At 42.8% G+C, this 19,265-nt stretch overlaps 1 protein-coding gene across 1 annotated transcript in view; it reads left to right on the top strand.

Moving 5' to 3' along the window:
- Positions 1-16,123, top strand: part of LOC137545220 (oocyte zinc finger protein XlCOF22-like) — a 31,287-nt gene extending 15,164 nt beyond the window's left edge. Inside the window, exon 2 of the mRNA XM_068266343.1 lies at positions 14,082-16,123. Within this exon, the coding sequence (XP_068122444.1) occupies positions 14,082-15,286 (1,205 nt within the window). The 3' untranslated portion in view covers positions 15,287-16,123. The remainder of the gene's footprint in view (positions 1-14,081) is intronic.
- Positions 16,124-19,265: the final 3,142 nt, after the last annotated feature.

The following is a 19,265-nucleotide window of genomic DNA, read 5'->3' as shown; positions in this document are numbered from 1 at the left end:
AAAAAAGACACCCCAATGTATTCTGTTAGGTGTATGACGAGTTCATAGAAGATTTTTTTTTTTTGTCAAAAGTTAGCGGAAATTGATTTTTATTGTTTTTTTTTTTCACAAAGTGTCATTTTTCACTAACTTGTGACAAAAAATAAAATCTTCTATGAACTCGTCATACACCTAACGGAATACCTTGACGTGTCTTCTTTCTAAAATGGGGTCACTTGTGGGGTTCCTATACTGCCCTGGCATTTTAGGGGCCCTAAACCGTGAGGAGTAGTCTAGAAAACAAATGCCTCAAAATGACCTGTGAATAGGACGTTGGGCCCCTTAGCGCACCTAGGCTGCAAAAAAGTGTCACACATGTGGTATCGCCGTACTCAGGTGAAGTAGTATAATGTGTTTTGGGGTGTATTTTTACACATACCCATGCTGGGTGGGAGAAATATCTCTGTAAATGGACAATTGTGTGTAAAAAATCAAACAATTGTCATTTACAGAGATATTTCTCCCACCCAGCATGGGTATGTGTAAAAATATACCCCAAAACACATTATACTACTTCTCCTGAGTACGCGGTACCACATGTGTGGCACTTTTTTACACCCTAAGTGCGCTAAGGGGCCCAAAGTCCAATGAGTACCTTTAGGATTTCACAGGTCATTTTGCAACATTTGGTTTCAAGACTACTCCTCACGGTTTAGGGCCCCTAAAATGCCAGGGCAGTATAGGAACCCCACAAATGACGCCATTCTAGAAAGAAGACACCCAAAGGTATTTTGTTAGGAGTATGGTGAATTCATAGAAGATTTTATTTTTTGTCACAAGTTAGCGGAAAATGACACTTTGTGAAAAAAAACTATTGAAATCAATTTCCGCTAACTTGTGACAAAAAATAAAATCTTCTATGAACTCACCATACTCCTAACGGAATACCTTGTGGTGTCTTCTTTCTAAAATGGGGTCATTAGTGGGATTCCTATACTGCCCTGGCATTTTAGGGGCCCTAAACCGTGAGGAGTAGTCTTGAAACAAAAATGACCTGTGAAATCCTAAAGGTACTCATTGGACTTTGGGCCCCTTAGCGCAGTTAGGGTGCAAAACAGTGGCACACATGTGGTATCGCCGTACTCGGGAAAAGTAGTATAATGTGTTTTGGGGTGTATTATTACACATACCCATGCTGGGTGGGAGAAATACCTCTGTAAATGACAATCTTTTGATTTTTTTTTTTACACACAATTGTCCATTTACAGAGTTATTTCTCCCACCCAGCATGGGTATGTGTAAAAATACACCCCAAAACACATTGTACTACTTCTCCTGAGTACGGCGATACCACATGTGTGGCACTTTTTTGCACCCTAACTGCGCTAAGGGGCCCAAAGTCCAATGAGTACCTTTAGGATTTCACAGGTCATTTTGAGAAATTTTGTTTCAAGACTACTCCTCACGGTTTAGGGCCCCTAAAATGCCTGGACAGTAGGAACCCCACAAATGACCCCATTTTAGAAAGAAGACACCCCAAGGTATTCTGTTAGTAGTACGGTGAGTTCATAGAAGATTTTATTTTTTGTCACAAGTTAGCGGAAATTGATTTTTATTGGTTTTTTGTCACAAAGTGTCATTTTCCGCTTACTTGTGACAAAAAATAAAATCTTCTATGAACTCACCATGCCTCTCAGTGAATACTTTGGGATGTCTTCTTTCCAAAATGGGGTCATTTGGGGGGTATTTATACTATCCTGGAATTTTAGCCCCTGATGAAACATGACAGGGGTCAGAAAAGTCATAGATGCTTTAAAATGGGAAAATTCACTTTTTGCACCATAGTTTGTAAACGCTATAACTTTTACCCAAACCAATAAATATAGGCTGAATGGGTTTTTTTTAATCAAAAACATGTTTGTCCACATTTTTCGCGCTGCATGTATACAGAAATTTTACTTTATTTGAAAAATGTCAGCACAGAAAGTTAAAAAAATCATTTTTTTGCCAAAATTCATGTCTTTTTTGATGAATATAATAAAAAGTAAAAATCGCAGGAGCAATCAAATAGCACCAAAAGAAAGCTTTATTAGTGACAAGAAAAGGAGCCAAAATTCATTTAGGTGGTAGGTTGTATGACCGAGCAATAAACCGTGAAAGCTGCAGTGGTCTGAATGGAGAAAAAGTGCCTGGTCCTTAAGGGGGGTAAAGCCCACGGCCCTCAAGTGGTTAAGCAGGATATTGGCAAGGTATTGACGTAAAAATGCAAAAACGCATTTTTGGATGTGTTATCTGCATTTTTAAAACCGCATGAGTGTAGATTAGCCCTAAGGGCTCATTCTCAATACATGCAGGAACCCAATTTCCTGCTTGTGTTTCTTGCAGACTTATGAAACGTGCTACAACACAACATCGGCAGCCTTTACATGTTTGAGCTCAACGGGAAAATACATGTCATGTGCTAAGATGTTTCCTGCTGCATTACAATGCAATGCTTGCAAAAGCTCACTGTGCTGTGAAGCGTCTCACACTGTGCAGTGAGTGGTTACTGAAAGCAATGCACATAGTGTGAATGGGCCCTCAGGGCTCTTTTTCAATTAGAAACGTGATCACATTTCCACTGTGATCATATTTATTCCTAATTTCCATGACCATAGTTTAGCTCCCAGGCAAAGTAGAGCTTAATCACACACCCAAATCTCAGCAGCAGGAGGATGACTACATCTGCGAGAAAATCATGCTTTTGCTATCAGCTAGAGATAGTAAGCAAATTGGTATTCCTTCCACTGACAGACCTCCCCCTTCAAGTAAAATAAACACTGTGAACTTCAAAAGCAAATACATTCCGATGTCAGCAGCTGTTCCCGGAGAAGCTGGGGAGAATGAGGGTTTTGGCTTTCTGCTCCGGGACTGTTCCTATCTGCTGCATGATCTCCTGGTGCAGACAGCTACTCTTGTTTGCTGAACACACAGTGGGACCTTTTCAAAACTAGCGTGCCTTACCTCCAGCTGGTGGCAGCTTTCTCCTTCAAGTTGCTAGGCAGCAGCAGAGCCTTCACTTCTGTGAGAGGAGACGGAAGTTGGGGGTGGACAGAAGCTGCGAGCCAATCAGCTGTGCGACAACCCGAGACAGCCGTCCCTCCCTCAAAAGCACCCAAACACCAGGTACATAGGGAGAGTGGGCGCCGCCTCGGGAATCAGGTGGCGATTGGCAGCGGGCAGACTGTGCGCCACCACAAATACAAGAGACAGGAACAAGGCAGCGGGGAGAGTGGAGAGGAATGTGCCCTCGAGGCACTGCGCTCAGAGGCTGGCGCCTCGCCAGCCTCGGCCCGGCCCTGTCCACGGTACCCCGGAGGGCTCTCACCACCTCTACAGGGCCTCCACCGCGTTGGCACTCACTTGAAAAGCATCCGCTCTGCCGCTTATACGCTTAAAGAAGCTGTATCCAATCACCGTCCACCGCCACCGCTGCTCGTACTATCCAGTTCCTCTCCGTCCACACACGTGTGCAGCCATATTGCCCGCCTATCCGGGCTTTGCCACCGCAAATACAAGAGACAGGAACAGGGCAGCGGGGAGAGTGGAGAGGAATGCGCCCTCGAGGCACTGCGCTCAGAGGCTGGCGCCTCGCCAGACTCTGCCTCGGCCCGGCCCTGTCCACGGTACCCCGGAGGGCTCTCACCACCTCTACAGGGCCTCCACCGCGTTGGCATTCACTTGAAAAGCATCCACTCTGCCGCTTATACGCTTAAAGAAGCTGTATCCAATCGCCGTCCACCGCCACCGCTGCTCGTACTATCCAGTTCCTCTCCGTCCACACACGTGTGCAGCCGTGACGTCACCACGCTGCTCTCAGCCCGTGACTAGTATCGCCCGCCTATCCGGGCTTCATCAGACGGTCACGTGAGCGGCACCGTCAAGTTCATTATATAGTCTCTCTACACCTCTTTCTTTGATCACGGCCACTCCCACAGTTACACTGATTGGTCCATCTTCGTTTCTATGGCCTCAAGAAACACAGTCACCATAAGCAGGCAGCTCACTTAGTCCTATCTCGGCGTGAACTCAGGCATTTTTGTACATTTTTGAATAGGCATAATAGCAGCAATTCTATTATACCACAATTGCTTAGCATTAATCTTCTCTCTTAATAGAGATGTCCATTCCCAAGTACAGTTCCTATCACTACAGGAAGAAACCTATATATTATTCTAGGGAATGCAACCAAGGTATTAACAGGTTATATTATATACAAAGACAGAGGTCACATGCACACCGCAAACCAAACACACCAGACATACAATCTAGGTTGTACACAAAATTGATCCTAACAGAAGTCATTAAAATATAACTTTTATTAATTAATTATTAAAAATGTTTATCATATTTGTTAGCTGAGAATGAAACAGGAGAAATTAATCTAGGTATACCTGAGAGTAACTTAGCAGGAAAAAGTAGGTTTTGCCCTTCGATGAGTTCATATCCGTCGATTCAAATTTTCCTAGAAACTGTGGAAAAAGATCTGGAAGAATTAAGCAAGACAAAAAAGGTGGATAGAAGACAAAATCTGAGTGTGGAGGAACAAAGGGCTCTGGTAGATTTAAGTAAAAATGAGGACCTGATTTTTAAAAAATCAGATAAAGGGGGGAATGTTGTATTAATGAGAAAAGAACAATACATTGAGATGTGTATGGAAATCTTAAATAATAAAGAGAACTATGAAAGACTGGATAATAATCCAACCACAGGCTTTTATAAAGAACTAGAAACACTTCTCAATGTGGCTGTTGAGAAAAATGTTTTGAGTAAAACAGATCAAACGTATATGTTGACAAAATATCCAACAATAGCCACATTTTATTCACTGCCTAAGATACATAAAAAAAATGGAGAAGCCCCCAGGACGACCAATAATTTCTGGTAATGGATGTTTAACGGAAAAGATCAGTCAATACGTGGATCAATTCCTGAGACCTTTTGTAACTGCCCTCCCCTCATATATTCGTGATACGATGGACTTACTCAACAGACTTCAGGGAATATCAATAAATGATGAAGTATGGCTGGCGAGCCTAGATGTCGAATCTTTATACAATAATATCAAACATGAGATAGGTATCGAAGCTGTCGAATACTTCCTAAAAACTCGGAGTATCCATCTTAAAGAACATTCCAAACTAATTATTGAACTCCTGTATTTTGTCTTAACTCACAATTACTTCCTTTTTCAAAACAAATTCTATATACAGAGGAGGGGCTGTGCGATGGGGACATCATGCGCCCCGCCGTACGCAAATATCTTCCTTGGTTGGTGGGAGGATACCATCGTGTTTTCAGAGGATTTGGCGTTCTACACATCGCATGTCCTGTTCTGGGGCCGTTTCATAGATGACGTGTTCATTCTGTGGAACGGCCCCAGGGATCTATTTGTGGACTTTGTACAACTCTTGAACCGTAACCAGATCGGGATGTTTTTCACATATGAGATTGAGAGGGATTCTCTAAATTTCCTAGATGTACAGATCACAAGAACAGTACTCGGTAAATTGGAAACTAAAATATTTAGAAAACCAACTTCTACAAATTCCCTGTTAGCCTGGAATAGCCATCACCCAGTTCCCCTAAAAAAGGGAATCCCTAAAGGACAGTATTTTAGAGCACGAAGAAATTGCTCAAGTGATCAAAGTTTTGACGAAGAATGTGTTACGTTACAGAAAAGATTTAGTGATAGAGGATACCCTGATTATGTGATAAGGGAGGCACAGAGAAGGGCACAGGAAACGGAAAGAGAGGATTTGTTGGTTCCCAGACAGAAGAAGATCTGTACAAATGAAGACGCGATGCGAATCATAAGTACTTTCTCGTTGCAATCAGAAGAAATTAAGAAAATTGTGAGTCGACATTGGTCAATCCTTCATTTAGATCCACAGTTAAAAGGGATACTTCCAAAAACACCAAACTTCACATATAGGAGAGGAAAAAATATTGGAGATGAATTGGTACACTCTTTCTTACCAGTCTCAAAAAAGAACATAAAAAAAACCTGGCTTGACAGACCTCTGAAGGGGATGTTTAAATGTGGCCACTGTAAGGCATGTCCCAATGTAAATGTATGTAAAGAATTCGTGGCCCCCAAAAATGAGAGAGTATACGAAATCCTTGATTTTTTTAACTGTGAAACCGAGGGGGTCATATATGCAATAGAATGTCCATGTCATCTGACATATAGGAGAGACAACTAGACAAGTGAAACTAAGAATTCTAGAACATATCGGGAATATACGGAATCCAAAAGATACGCCGGTGTCAAGGCATTTTAGGGAATTTCATGGAGGTGACACCTCATGCCTTAAATTTTATGTCATTCAACAGTGGAAAATGGGACCCAGAGGGGGAAACCTGGACCTTAAGTTACATCAACTTGAGGCAAAATGGATTTACCGCATGGGGACCCTAAGTCCAGGAGGATTGAATGAAGGGTTTACATACACCCCATTTATCTAATAAGTAGTACATAAACAGCTGTGCAGTACATCCCAATCTCTTGAATTTACTAACCTAAATAAAGATAACTACCATGTAAGAACATCTTATAAATATGATATTAAATCAAGAGTCTCCATATAAAAGAACATTACCTTATGAATATTAAGATATTAAATCTATAGATTTCATATTTTTCACTTACTAAAAATAAAAAATGATTAAAAACGTGATACTCTACCCCTCAGGTTTATTGTAAGTGTACTGGATCATTGTGAGCTATGATGATAAATCTCCCTTGTACCAGTAATCTATAATTGATATGTAGTAAACTGAAGGGGACAATATAAAATAAAATCAAGTATCTAAATAAAATAAGTGAATAATTATATAAGTTAACTAACTTATGTTAAAGAAGATAGGGTTCTGGTTCTGTTTATATATTCACACGTTAATGGATGTGAGGAAGAAGATGACAACCTGCGTGTCAGGGTACTTCCTGGCGACCATGAAACGCAAGCTCTGTAACAGGATAATGGGAGGAGTAATATGTGCCCTAGTAAGAAGCGGGGAGGAGGAGCGGATGTATACGCTCAATCCCCGCAAGGAAACACTGCGCAGGTGCCCGGGTATCTATGGTAACGCTGCGAAGCGCAGCATATGAGGATTGCGATGACGCAGGACGGTGGGAGTGACCAACAACTCCGTATTATACCGGAATCAAATGTAAAGGCAAGCGTCTGTATCTATGGCAATACTGGGGAATACAGCGATTGGACACCTGCAGCATGTGACGATCACATGGGGAAGAATCCACCAATCAGAGCCCTGCAATGCTAGTATATGGGAGATATGACGATACATGGCGTTTTCATATTTAGGATATTGATAGAAGCCTGAAAATTTGAGGAATCATTATTGGATATGTGAGCAGGTGGGTCAGGTAGTGTGGGGATTGTGGATGTATTTGTACGCCTGTTGTGAGATTAATGGGAACCGATATATGGACCAATGGAAATGTTGGAAGGATGATTGACAAATAGCCTGACCAATGGGAGAAACATAAAAATGGGTGGAGTAGACTTAGATTGAAACCGCCCCCCAAGGTAGTATAAAAGCAGTGCGGGCAGCACATCCATTTCAATGCTGACAGAGCTGGAGAGCACATGCTCTCTTTTTTTTGTTTTCTTTACTGAAATGTATATATAGTGTTTTTTCTTCTATATGCACTGGCAACTCTTTTACACTAAGCACTTATTCCCTGACGACGACTCCATTTAAGGAGTCGAAACATGTCGGATTGGTGGGGGGTCTTTTAACTATATGTAGTAAGAAAAAGCATGTTACTCAGATTTAGGTCTTAGAGCATGATCACTGAAATTATGTATCAGTGTAAATGCTCAATACAGTACTAGAGATCTAATCTGGGGCTTTTCCATGCATTATAAAATGAAAACAAATATGATAAACATTTTTAATAATTAATTAATAAAAGTTATATTTTAATGACTTCTGTTAGGATCAATTTTGTGTATAATTAAAAATCAGGTTCGTGTATTATACAATCTAGGTTGGTAAGAAAGGTGCTAACGGTAAATCAGTGTTTAAACCATCAGGTATAACAGTACCCAATCTGAAAATCCAACTGGATTCCATTTGTCACAATTTCCTATCCAGATCTCCTCCCCTTGTAGCAACCTGCATCTTCACAATGCCTTTAAATCTCAGGCAGTCTGGATTTTTGTCATGGTAGAGTTTAAAGTGTAAGCCCAAAGGGTTTGTCTCGTCACCTGCCTTTATGTTTCCAACGTGCTGTTGTATGCGTTGCTTGATCATACGCGTAGTTTTTCCGATGTACTTCAAACCGCACGGACACTCGATCATATAAACAGTAAATTTACTTTCACAATTAAGGAACGTCCGAATATCGTACGATCGCCTTGATCTCGCATCAGCAAACACGTTGGATCGATGAACCAGGTGACAGACGCTGCACTTAGCACACGGGAACATCCCCGGGGGCCGTGTGGAGGGGCCCAACCACATTCTCGTCGATTGTCTCGTTGCTGAGCGGAATTCTGATTGCACCAGCATGTCTCGAAGGTTGGGAGCCCTCTTAGCCGCCATCCTGGGATACTCCCCAACCACTTCTATTATCTTAGGATCCAGTCTCAGGATGTGCCAGTGCTTAGCCAGCACCCTCCTCAGCTGGTTCCAATGCGTACCGTATTGTGTAATTAAACGTAGATTTTTATCCTTTGGTATCCTCTTTTTATTTCTTTGTACCAGTAATGCATCCCTAGGTGTCGCATCACTGCGAGACCTTGCTTTGTCTAAAACTTCCTCCCCATAGCCACGTCTGGAGAATCTGCTACACATCTCATCCGCCTCCCTCACATAGTCATCCTCCCCACTGCAGTTGCGTTTAACCCGCAGTAATTGGCCAACTGGAATGCCCTGCAGTAGGGAGGGTGGATGGAAGCTAGAGACGTGGAGCAGAGTATTCCCTGCTGTCGGTTTCCGATAGGTCACTGTCCTGAGCCTGCCAGAGTCCTTTCTAATCAGTAAGTCAAGGAAACTGATTTCATTTTCGTCAATAGTGTACGTAAGTACAATGTTCCTCTCATTCATGTTCAACTGATCCAGGAACACATTCAGTTCCTCCCTGGTACCCCGCCAGACCATGAAGACATCATCGATGTAACGAATCCAGGCCGCGGCGTGCGCCCCAAATCCCACATTCATATATACCTCCTGCCGTTCCCACAAACCTAAGTGGAGGCATGTGTAGGCCGGAGCGCACGCCGTGCCCATTGACGTCCCCCTTGTCTGGCGGTAGTACACTCCATCAAACCTAAAACAATTAAGGGTAAGGACCATCTCTAATAAATCCACCATGACCTGACTCCTCCCAGGCTGTACCAAACCCGCATGTTTCAAGAAGAACTCCACAGCACTCAATCCCACATCATGCGGGATTGAGGTGTATAGTCCCTCGACGTCAATTCCCACCAACAAATCCGTCGGCTGTATCGCAAGGTCCTCTAACAAAAATAATACGTGACGTGTATCACGCGCATACGAGGGTAGATCATTCACCATATACTTTAAATTTGTATCTAAAAACGTGGATACTCTTTCAAACGGACCGCCGACCGCCGAAACAATCGAAAGACCTGGGGGGACGTCCACATTCTTATGCAATTTGGGCAAAAGGTACAGCACTGGTATTCTGTACTGATTAACTTTCATAAAACTCCACTCATCATGACTAATGACATTATCATCCAAGGCAACATCCAGGCGACCATTCAATTTTTTAACTATATCAGGGAATGGATCAGAACTCAGTTTCTTATAGACATCACCATCCTTCAATTGTCTATTTACTTCTGCTACGTACAATTCCCTCCCCCATAGCACAACATTGCCCTCCTTATCACTAGGTTTTAATACCATTGCCTGGGATTGTCTCAAATCCATCAAGGCCTGGTGTTCTTCAGGGGACAAGTTATCAATGGAGGAGGGATGCCAGTTAATGTATTTTAGGTCATGTTCAACAGCCTCGGCAAAGGTTTTCAAATGTGGATTCAGGGAGAGCGGGGGAAAATATTTCGACTTAGGTCTTAGATCAGAAAAGGTAACCGATTGGTTTTCAATTACATCTGGATCAATGGTCAAGGCGATCGTACGATATTCGGACGTTCCTTAATTGTGAAAGTAAATTTACTGTTTATATGATCGAGTGCCCGTGCGGTTTGAAGTACATCGGAAAAACTACGCGTATGATCAAGCAACGCATACAACAGCACGTTGGAAACATAAAGGCAGGTGACGAGACAAGCCCTTTGGGCTTACACTTTAAACTCTACCATGACAAAAATCCAGACTGCCTGAGATTTAAAGGCATTGTGAAGATGCAGGTTGCTACAAGGGGAGGAGATCTGGATAGGAAATTGTGACAAATGGAATCCAGTTGGATTTTCAGATTGGGTACTGTTATACCTGATGGTTTAAACACTGATTTACCGTTAGCACCTTTCTTACCAACCTAGATTGTATGTCTGGTGTGTTTGGTTTGCGGTGTGCATGTGACCTCTGTCTTTGTATATAATATAACCTGTTAATACCTTGGTTGCATTCCCTAGAATAATATATAGGTTTCTTCCTGTAGTGATAGGAACTGTACTTGGGAATGGACATCTCTATTAAGAGAGAAGATTAATGCTAAGCAATTGTGGTATAATAGAATTGCTGCTATTATGTCTATTCAAAAATGTACAAAAATGCCTGAGTTCACGCCGAGATAGGACTAAGTGAGCTGCCTGCTTATGGTGACTGTGTTTCTTGAGGCCATAGAAACGAAGATGGACCAATCAGTGTAACTGTGGGAGTGGCCGTGATCAAAGAAAGAGGTGTAGAGAGACTATATAATGAACTTGACGGTGCCGCTCACGTGACCGTCTGATGAAGCCCGGATAGGCGGGCGATACTAGTCACGGGCTGAGAGCAGCGTGGTGACGTCACGGCTGCACACGTGTGTGGACGGAGAGGAACTGGATAGTACGAGCAGCGGTGGCGGTGGACGGCGATTGGATACAGCTTCTTTAAGCGTATAAGCGGCAGAGTGGATGCTTTTCAAGTGAATGCCAACGCGGTGGAGGCCCTGTAGAGGTGGTGAGAGCCCTCCGGGGTACCGTGGACAGGGCCGGGCCGAGGCAGAGTCTGGCGAGGCGCCAGCCTCTGAGCGCAGTGCCTCGAGGGCGCATTCCTCTCCACTCTCCCCGCTGCCCTGTTCCTGTCTCTTGTATTTGCGGTGGCAAAGCCCGGATAGGCGGGCAATATGGCTGCACACGTGTGTGGACGGAGAGGAACTGGATAGTACGAGCAGCGGTGGCGGTGGACGGCGATTGGATACAGCTTCTTTAAGCGTATAAGCGGCAGAGCGGATGCTTTTCAAGTGAATGCCAACGCGGTGGAGGCCCTGTAGAGGTGGTGAGAGCCCTCCGGGGTACCGTGGATCTTGGACAGGAGGTGGTGAGAGCCTTCCAGTATATGCTGTGGTGTGTCTGCCTGCTTGCTCTGCATATGCATTTAGCTTCCTTGGCCGCTTGAGCTGCTGATATGAACGGTATCATTGCAATGTGCTCTGTTTAGGCAATTGGATGCACGGTACTGTATGCTGCCTTAATGGTCCAGTACTCCATGAAGAACTGTTCTTAAATCACACTTCCCACCAGACCCCTTGACCAAAGGATTGATATTGGTGTTTTTACCACTCCCGGGAGTTACAAGGACGGTTTGTGTGGGTGTGTGTGATGTGTGCAGACTGTGTGACACATGCCGGCTGTGTATGTGGTGCAATTTACATCATATGCTGCTCCTTTTAGTGGGGATAATGGGGGGGGGTTTGTATGCAGTTATTAATAAATTGAGATTGTTATTGTGAGACTTCAGTGGATTTTTTGGAATAATATAGTACAATAGTATGTAAAATTTAATAAATGTCCTCCCAGAGAAATGGGGTATAAGTTAGTTCCATATGGATTAGGGGGTTATACTCACCTCCGCCCCTCTGCTCCCGGATACAACCCCATACACATGCCCCAATCTACAGGACCCCAATCTCAGGAGCCCCTCCAATGGGACAGAGAATAACTATCTCCACTCCCCTTCAGCCGTTATCAGTGAAGCAGCTCAGATCTATTTCCATATTCAGTTCTTTTGGCCTAAGGGCCACTCACACTTCAATATGCAGGGCGATTTTACCGCGATTAGTGGGGTAGAAATTACTGGACCCCCTCGCTACCCCCGACGATCGCAATCAGCGCTTTGTTAAGCCCTGTACTGCGATCACTGGAGAATCGCGGCAAAATTCTGCATGCAACTCGTTGCGATTGCCGCTAATCGTGGAACGCCTGCGATCGGCGGCAATCACTGCAGTGAGATCACTGCTGTATAGTTACAATTGCGCTAGCTTCAGGGATTAGCAGGAACCGGCCGCCAATCTCTGTAGTGTGAATTGGTTTCCATCTTATGGATCTACTCCATCTAATTTGTGAGAGGGATCTGATGAGATCTGCCTTCATTGGCTAAATTCCTAACTACATAACATGACAGAGGCGCCAAAAAGTATAAAATAGTTAAAATCCGCTTAAAAGGAGGGGTGCAGGTGGATACACCACTCAGGTAAACAATAGACCAAAAAATATAGCCAATAAGCCGTTAATTAATAACAGTAATATTTATTGGGGATTCTCCAAAAATGCAACGCGTTTCACGGGCAAAGCTCCCGCTTCATCAGGCAATCAGATAGGAGAAACACTGGGGGAGAAAAAGACAAAAAAGAAAGGATGTGCTAGGGGACGCTTAATATACAGAAATGACAATATATGCGAATATATGCAAAACTGAAATTCCTTATTGGTGTTTTTTATATAATACAAGTTCTAAGAGTATACAACATTTTTTACATATACCTAAAAAAAGAAACATCGGTACACATTGATAAATATACATCTATATAAACCACTGCCATCTAAGTAATATGCTAAATAAACGTGCACATACTGCTCTATAAAACGTGGTAATCTCAATGTGACATATTAGCATATTACTTAGATGGCAGTGGTTTATATGGATATATATTTATCAATGTGTACCGATGTTTCTTTTTTTAGGTATATGTAAAAAATGTTGTATACTCTTAGAACTTGTATTATATAAAAAACACCAATAAGGAATTTCAGTTTTGCATATATTCGCATATATTGTCATTTCTGTATATTAAGCGTCCCCTAGCACATCCTTTCTTTTTTGTCTTTTTCTCCCCCAGTGTTTCTCCTATCTGATTGCCTGATGAAGCGGGAGCTTTGCCCGTGAAACGCGTTGCATTTTTGGAGAATCCCCAATAAATATTACTGTTATTAATTAATGGCTTATTGGCTATATTTTTTGGTCTATTGTTTACCTGAGTGGTGTATCCACCTGCACCCCTCCTTTTAAGCGGATTTTAACTATTTTATACTTGTTGGCGCCTCTGTCATTCTGGTTTTATCACTGAATAGTCCACCCCAGGTGGAGGGGGTTTTCCCCATTCTTCTGTCTACAGAGAGTGACATTTTTAAACACCTGAGTGGGGTCAGGTTCTAATTGTCCCCACCTGCAGTTACAGTGGTTGCCTTTGAGGTAACCCAGACTTGTGAGTACATCCATCATTTACTTTTATGTTGTCTCCATCTGATTGTTGACATACTACACCATATTGGGCTCTCGGTCTTCCTTGTTTTTCTTTTCAAAGCTAACTACATAACATATCCATGCAAGGCCAGGTTATTGTCATGTGACTGGCTGCCTGTAATGAGCACAACCTTCTGCAGTTCTATGTCAGGCTGATAACTAGTGATGGCCAGTCACATGCCAATATCTCTGTGATGGTGCAAATTGCATGCTAATTATATGCAAAGTTATGCAGCTGCTGCCTCTGGTCCATTTCTCATCTACATAAACTTTGCATGAACTTTGAATTCTCAGCAACTCACTGACCCTCCCTAATAATAATTGCTCCTCCCACCAGAATTCTCTAACAGGAAGTGATGATGTTTCTCTATTTGCAGCGCGGAGTCCCGGCATCAGGAACCTCTCAGAGACTCGTCTCTCTGTATCCACAGACTGTACAACGGATGATGATGTCACTGGACAAGAGTCTCCTGCAGATATCCTGGTGACCCCAAATATTCCCCCAGACTTCCCTCACTTGTCTAACTCTGAGGGGCGTCATACCCAGCACAGCTCTCCCCCTGCTGGAGGGTCTCATTCCTGTTCCATATGTGGGAAATGTTTTGTGGGTAAATCGAATCTTGTCAAACATAAGAGATCTCACACTGGTGAGAAGCCCTATTCATGTGCTGAGTGTGGGAAATGTTTTGTGCAGAAATTACAGCTTGTCATACATGAGAGATGTCACACTGGTGAGAAGCCCTATTCATGTGCTGAGTGTGGGAAATGTTTTCGGTCTAAAGGGGAGCTTGTCAGACATGAAAGATCTCACACTGGAGAGAAGCCTTTTTCATGTGCTGAGTGTGGGAAATGTTTTGCAGATAAATCACATCTTGTCATACATGAGAGATGTCACACTGGTGAGAAGCCCTATTCATGTGCTGAGTGTGGGAAATGTTTTGTGCAGAAATCACATCTTGCCAGACACGAGAGATCTCACACTGGTGAGAAACCCTATTCATGTGCAGAGTGTGGGAAATGTTTTGCACGGAAATCACATCTTGCCAGACACGAGAGATCTCACACTGGTGAGAAACCCTATTCATGTGCAGAGTGTGGGAAATGTTTTTCACGGAAATCACATCTTGTCATACATGAGAGAACTCACACTGGTGAGAAGCCATATTCCTGTGCAGAGTGTGGGAAATGTTATGTGTGTAAATCAGACCTTGCTAGACATGAGAGATGTCACACTGGTGAGAAGCCCTATTCATGTGCTGAGTGTGGGAAATGTTTTGCACAGAAATCACAACTTGTCACACACGAGAGATCTCACACTGGTGAGAAGCCCTATTCATGTGCTGAGTGTGGGAAATGTTTTGTAAGGAAATCACATCTTGTCCAACATGAGAGATCTCACACTGGTGAGAATCCTTATTCATGTGCTGAGTGTGGGAAATGTTTTGTGTGTAAATCAAAGCTAGTCATACATGAGAGATGTCACACTGTTGAGAAGCCCTATTCATGTGCTGAGTGTGGGAAATGTTTTGCACAGAAATCAAGTCTTGCCAGACATGAGAGATCTCACACTGATGGTAAGTAAGGGTCAGTGATAGCTTTTCCTCCAGTGAGCCTGAAGTGGCCACAGCATACTGCTCTCCATCTCCCCAGCATAGCAGGCAGTAGGGAGGATGGAGAGGGGAGTGCAGCAGCCAATAACAGGCTTGTTCAGTTCCGCTTATCCCTCTCTCATCACTGGGAGAAGCTCTATTACTGCACTGAGTGTGGGAAATGGTTTGGCCATCAGTGGTCTTCTCCAGTGTTTGTTTTATCCCTTGCTAGAGGCACACGGCAGCATATTTACCCAGAATCCTGAGGACTCTTTCATGCTGCTCAGTGCATTGGTTTGTAAAGCAATAAAGTCTCTGAACTGAGGTGACATGATGGGATTATTATTATTTAGTATTTATATAGTGCTGACATCTTCCGCAGCGCTGTACAGAGTACATAGTCATGTCACATAACTGCCCCTCAGAGGAGCTCACAATCTAATCCCTACCATAGTCACATGTCTATGTACAGTACAGACCAAAAGTTAGGACACACCTTCTCATTCAAAGAGTTTTCTTTATTTCCATGACTATGAACATTGTAGAGTCACACTGAAGGCGTCCAAACTATGAATGACCACATGTGGAAGTATAGTACATAACTAACAAGTGTGACACAACTGAAAATATGTCATATTCTAGGTTCTGCAAAGTAGCCAGCTTTTGCTTTGATTACTGCTTTGCACACTCTTGATGATTCTCAAACATTTCCCAAAATCTAAATTTTCATTCAACACTTCTTAAAGAGGACCTGTCAGCCATACTATCTCAGAAAAACACACATATATATGTAGATAAAGGTTTAAGCTACTTACATAACATGTATTGCACTGTCCACGTTTTGATTTTAGTGATTTTTCCATAGTAAAATAAAAGAAGAAAACTCTTCTTAGGATTTTCCATTTTGACTGGCTATTTTGAAGCCAATCCTGACGTAATTTCCTCACTTACTCTGTCTGTGTATCATTGCCCGCCCTCCTCCCAGTCATCAGACACTCCCACCCAGCTCTGCAATAGAAAGTGCATTGTCTCAGCATGAGAAATATTGGCCAATCAGATCAGAACAGAGATGTGGGAGGGGAAAACAGGAGGAAAGAGGCTTCAGCCAATCAGGCTGCATTAGTTATGTCTGAGGGGAAAGGAAAGCAGAAAAAAAGAAAACCCATCATGCCCTGCAACTTCCTTTGTGCGGCAGATGTACCAAGTAAGTGCCAGGGAGACTGGGGAATGGTGTCTGATGGAGAAGAAAAGTAAGAGTGATTATTAGCTTTTGGATTGCCTGGTTAGCATCCTTATTACTTGTTTACCAGATAAAATTATAATATAGATTTTATGCACGACAGTTACACTTTGAAAGCTGAGCATGTTAGTGAGACCGGACCTGTCTTTAGTAAAACCAGACTGTCGAACTGAAATAAGATGATTCTGTGCAATGACACAGACTGTCCCGTGTCTCAGAGTGCTAAAATATATGAACTGTTAACCTTTTTGTCTATCTGCTGCTCTCAGAAGCCCAGTTCACTGCCAGTAAAGTGTTTTATGGCTGTAATTCCGTGAGGGGTTCAGTGAGGGGTATGCTATAGTCAGACTGAGTTGCTGCATGCAAAATGTGCGTGAGGTGAAGCCGATATGAGTGTGAACAAGAAATACCATCCTGAATTGGACACTAACTGAAATCAATAAATATTTACTGTGGTGGTAATGATAGTAAACCATTAGTAAATTACCGTTATTTTTCTAAAACGTAACCCAATCCTACTCTCTCACAGACCCCTCCCCCCCGATGCCTAACCATAACCACCCCCACCACACACACTCATCCTTCATAACCATCCTACCACTATGTTCTGCCATTTCCTGCCTGATGGGGGTGGTATTAGCTTGGACTTCCCTGGACATTAATTTCTCCACCTGCAGAGGGCTCGGGGGGCTTTACATCATCCTGAGCCTCCTCCATTCACCAGCAGGTGGCGTGTTACTGCCACCACAAAGACTTGCAGTTCCCTGTTTGGCCTCCAGATGGCTTCATTGGAACTCATTCAGATTGCTCAGTCACCACCAGCTGCATCCTGCGGTTACTAATCACTTGGTCTACTAACCACTTTACCCCCACGCGTACAGATTTCTCCGTCCCTTTTTCCATCCTTTCGCCACCAGGGATGGAGAAATCTGCTCTAGCGCGCACTCCCGCTCATAAACATGCCGCCGGCCGCTCGCCCGGAGATCAATGAACGGGAAAATCCATTCCCGTTCGTTGATCTAAGCCCCACAATGATCTGCTGCTTCTCCGCTAAGCAGTGCGATCATTGTGAAAAATGAAACTTTCCCAGCCTCCTAGTACTTCCTGCAAGCGTCCGGAAGGATGCTTGCAGGTCGCATTAAACAAAAAGTTACTGTGGCTATCTTGTGGCCAAATAGTAAAACTACACCCTAAAGCATTTTTCACATACAAATAAATTACTTTTACACAAAAAATTAACTCCTTACCTCCCACACTCCCCAATTATTTTTTCTTTGAAAAAAAAAAAAAATACAATTAAAAAAAATACATAAATAGTTACCTTAGGGACTGAACTTTGTAAATATTTATGTCAAGAGGGTATAACACTGTTACTTTATAAACTATGGGCTTGTAATTAGGGATGGACACAAAACTGAAAAAAATGCACCTTTATTTCCAATTAAAATGTTGGCGCCAAACATTGTGATAGGGACATAATTTAAACGGTTTTATAACCGGGATAAATGGGCAAATACATTTCATTTACAGTACATTTTAATTACAGTAGCATGCATTATTTAAAAACTATAAAGGCCGAAAACTGAAAAATAATACATTTTTTCCCACATTTTTTCATATTTTCCTATTAAAACACATTTAGAGTAAAATAATTCTTGGCATAATGTCCCACCTAAAGAAAGTCTAATTGGTGGCAAAAAAAACAAGATATAGTTCATTTCATTGCGATAAGTAATGATAAAGTTATAGACGAATGAATGGAAGGAGCGCTGAAAGGTGAAAATTGCTCTGGTGCTCAAGGGGTAAAACCCCTCAGTTGGGAAGTGGTTAAAGAGCAGCTGTCAGCCATACTATCTCAGAAAAAAAAACATATATAAATGCTTGCTCTACTTACATAAAGTACAGTGGCTTGCAAAAGTATTCACCCCCCTTGAAGTTTTCCACATTTTGTCCTATTACTGCCACAAACATGAATCAATTTTATTGGAATTCCACGTGAAAGACCAACACAAAGTGGTGTACACGTGAGAAGTGGAACGAAAATCATACATGAGTCCAAACATTTTTTACAAATAAATAACTGCAAAGTGGGGTGTGCGTAATTATTCAACCCCCTGAGTCAATACTTTGTAGAACCACCTTTTGCTGCAATTACAGCTGCCAGTCTTTTAGGGTATGTCTCTACCAGCTTTGCACATCTAGAGACTGAAATCCTTGCCCATTCTTCTTTGCAAAACAGCTCCAGCTCAGTCAGATTAGATGGACAGAGTTTGTGAACAGCAGTTTTCAGATCTTGCCACAGATTTTCGATTGGATTTAGATCTGGACTTTTACTGAGCCATTCTAACACAGGAATATGTTTTGTTTAAAACCATTTCATTGTTGCCCTGGCTTTATATTTAGGGTCATTGTCCTACTGGAAGGTGAACCTCCGCCCCAGTCTCAAGTCTTTTGCAGTCTCCAAGAGGTTTTCTTCCAGGATTGCCCTGTATTTGGCTCCACCCATCTTCCCATCAACTCTGACCAGCTTTCTTGTCCCTGCTGAAGAGAAGCACCCCCCGAGCATGATGCTGCCACCACCAGTGGGGATGGTGTGTTCAGAGTGATGTGCAGTGTTAGTTTTCTGCCACACATAGCGTTTTGCATTTTGGCCAAAAAGTTCCATTTTGGTCTCATCTGACCAGAGCACCTTCTTCCACATGGTTGCTGTGTCCCCCACATGGCTGGTGGCA

The sequence above is a fragment of the Hyperolius riggenbachi genome, chromosome 2 (genome assembly GCF_040937935.1).
Source record: "Hyperolius riggenbachi isolate aHypRig1 chromosome 2, aHypRig1.pri, whole genome shotgun sequence".
In the NCBI taxonomy this organism is placed as follows: Eukaryota; Metazoa; Chordata; class Amphibia; order Anura; family Hyperoliidae; genus Hyperolius; species Hyperolius riggenbachi.
Note: the sequence above shows the minus strand (reverse complement) of the source record. Positions and strands in the feature narration are given on the sequence as shown.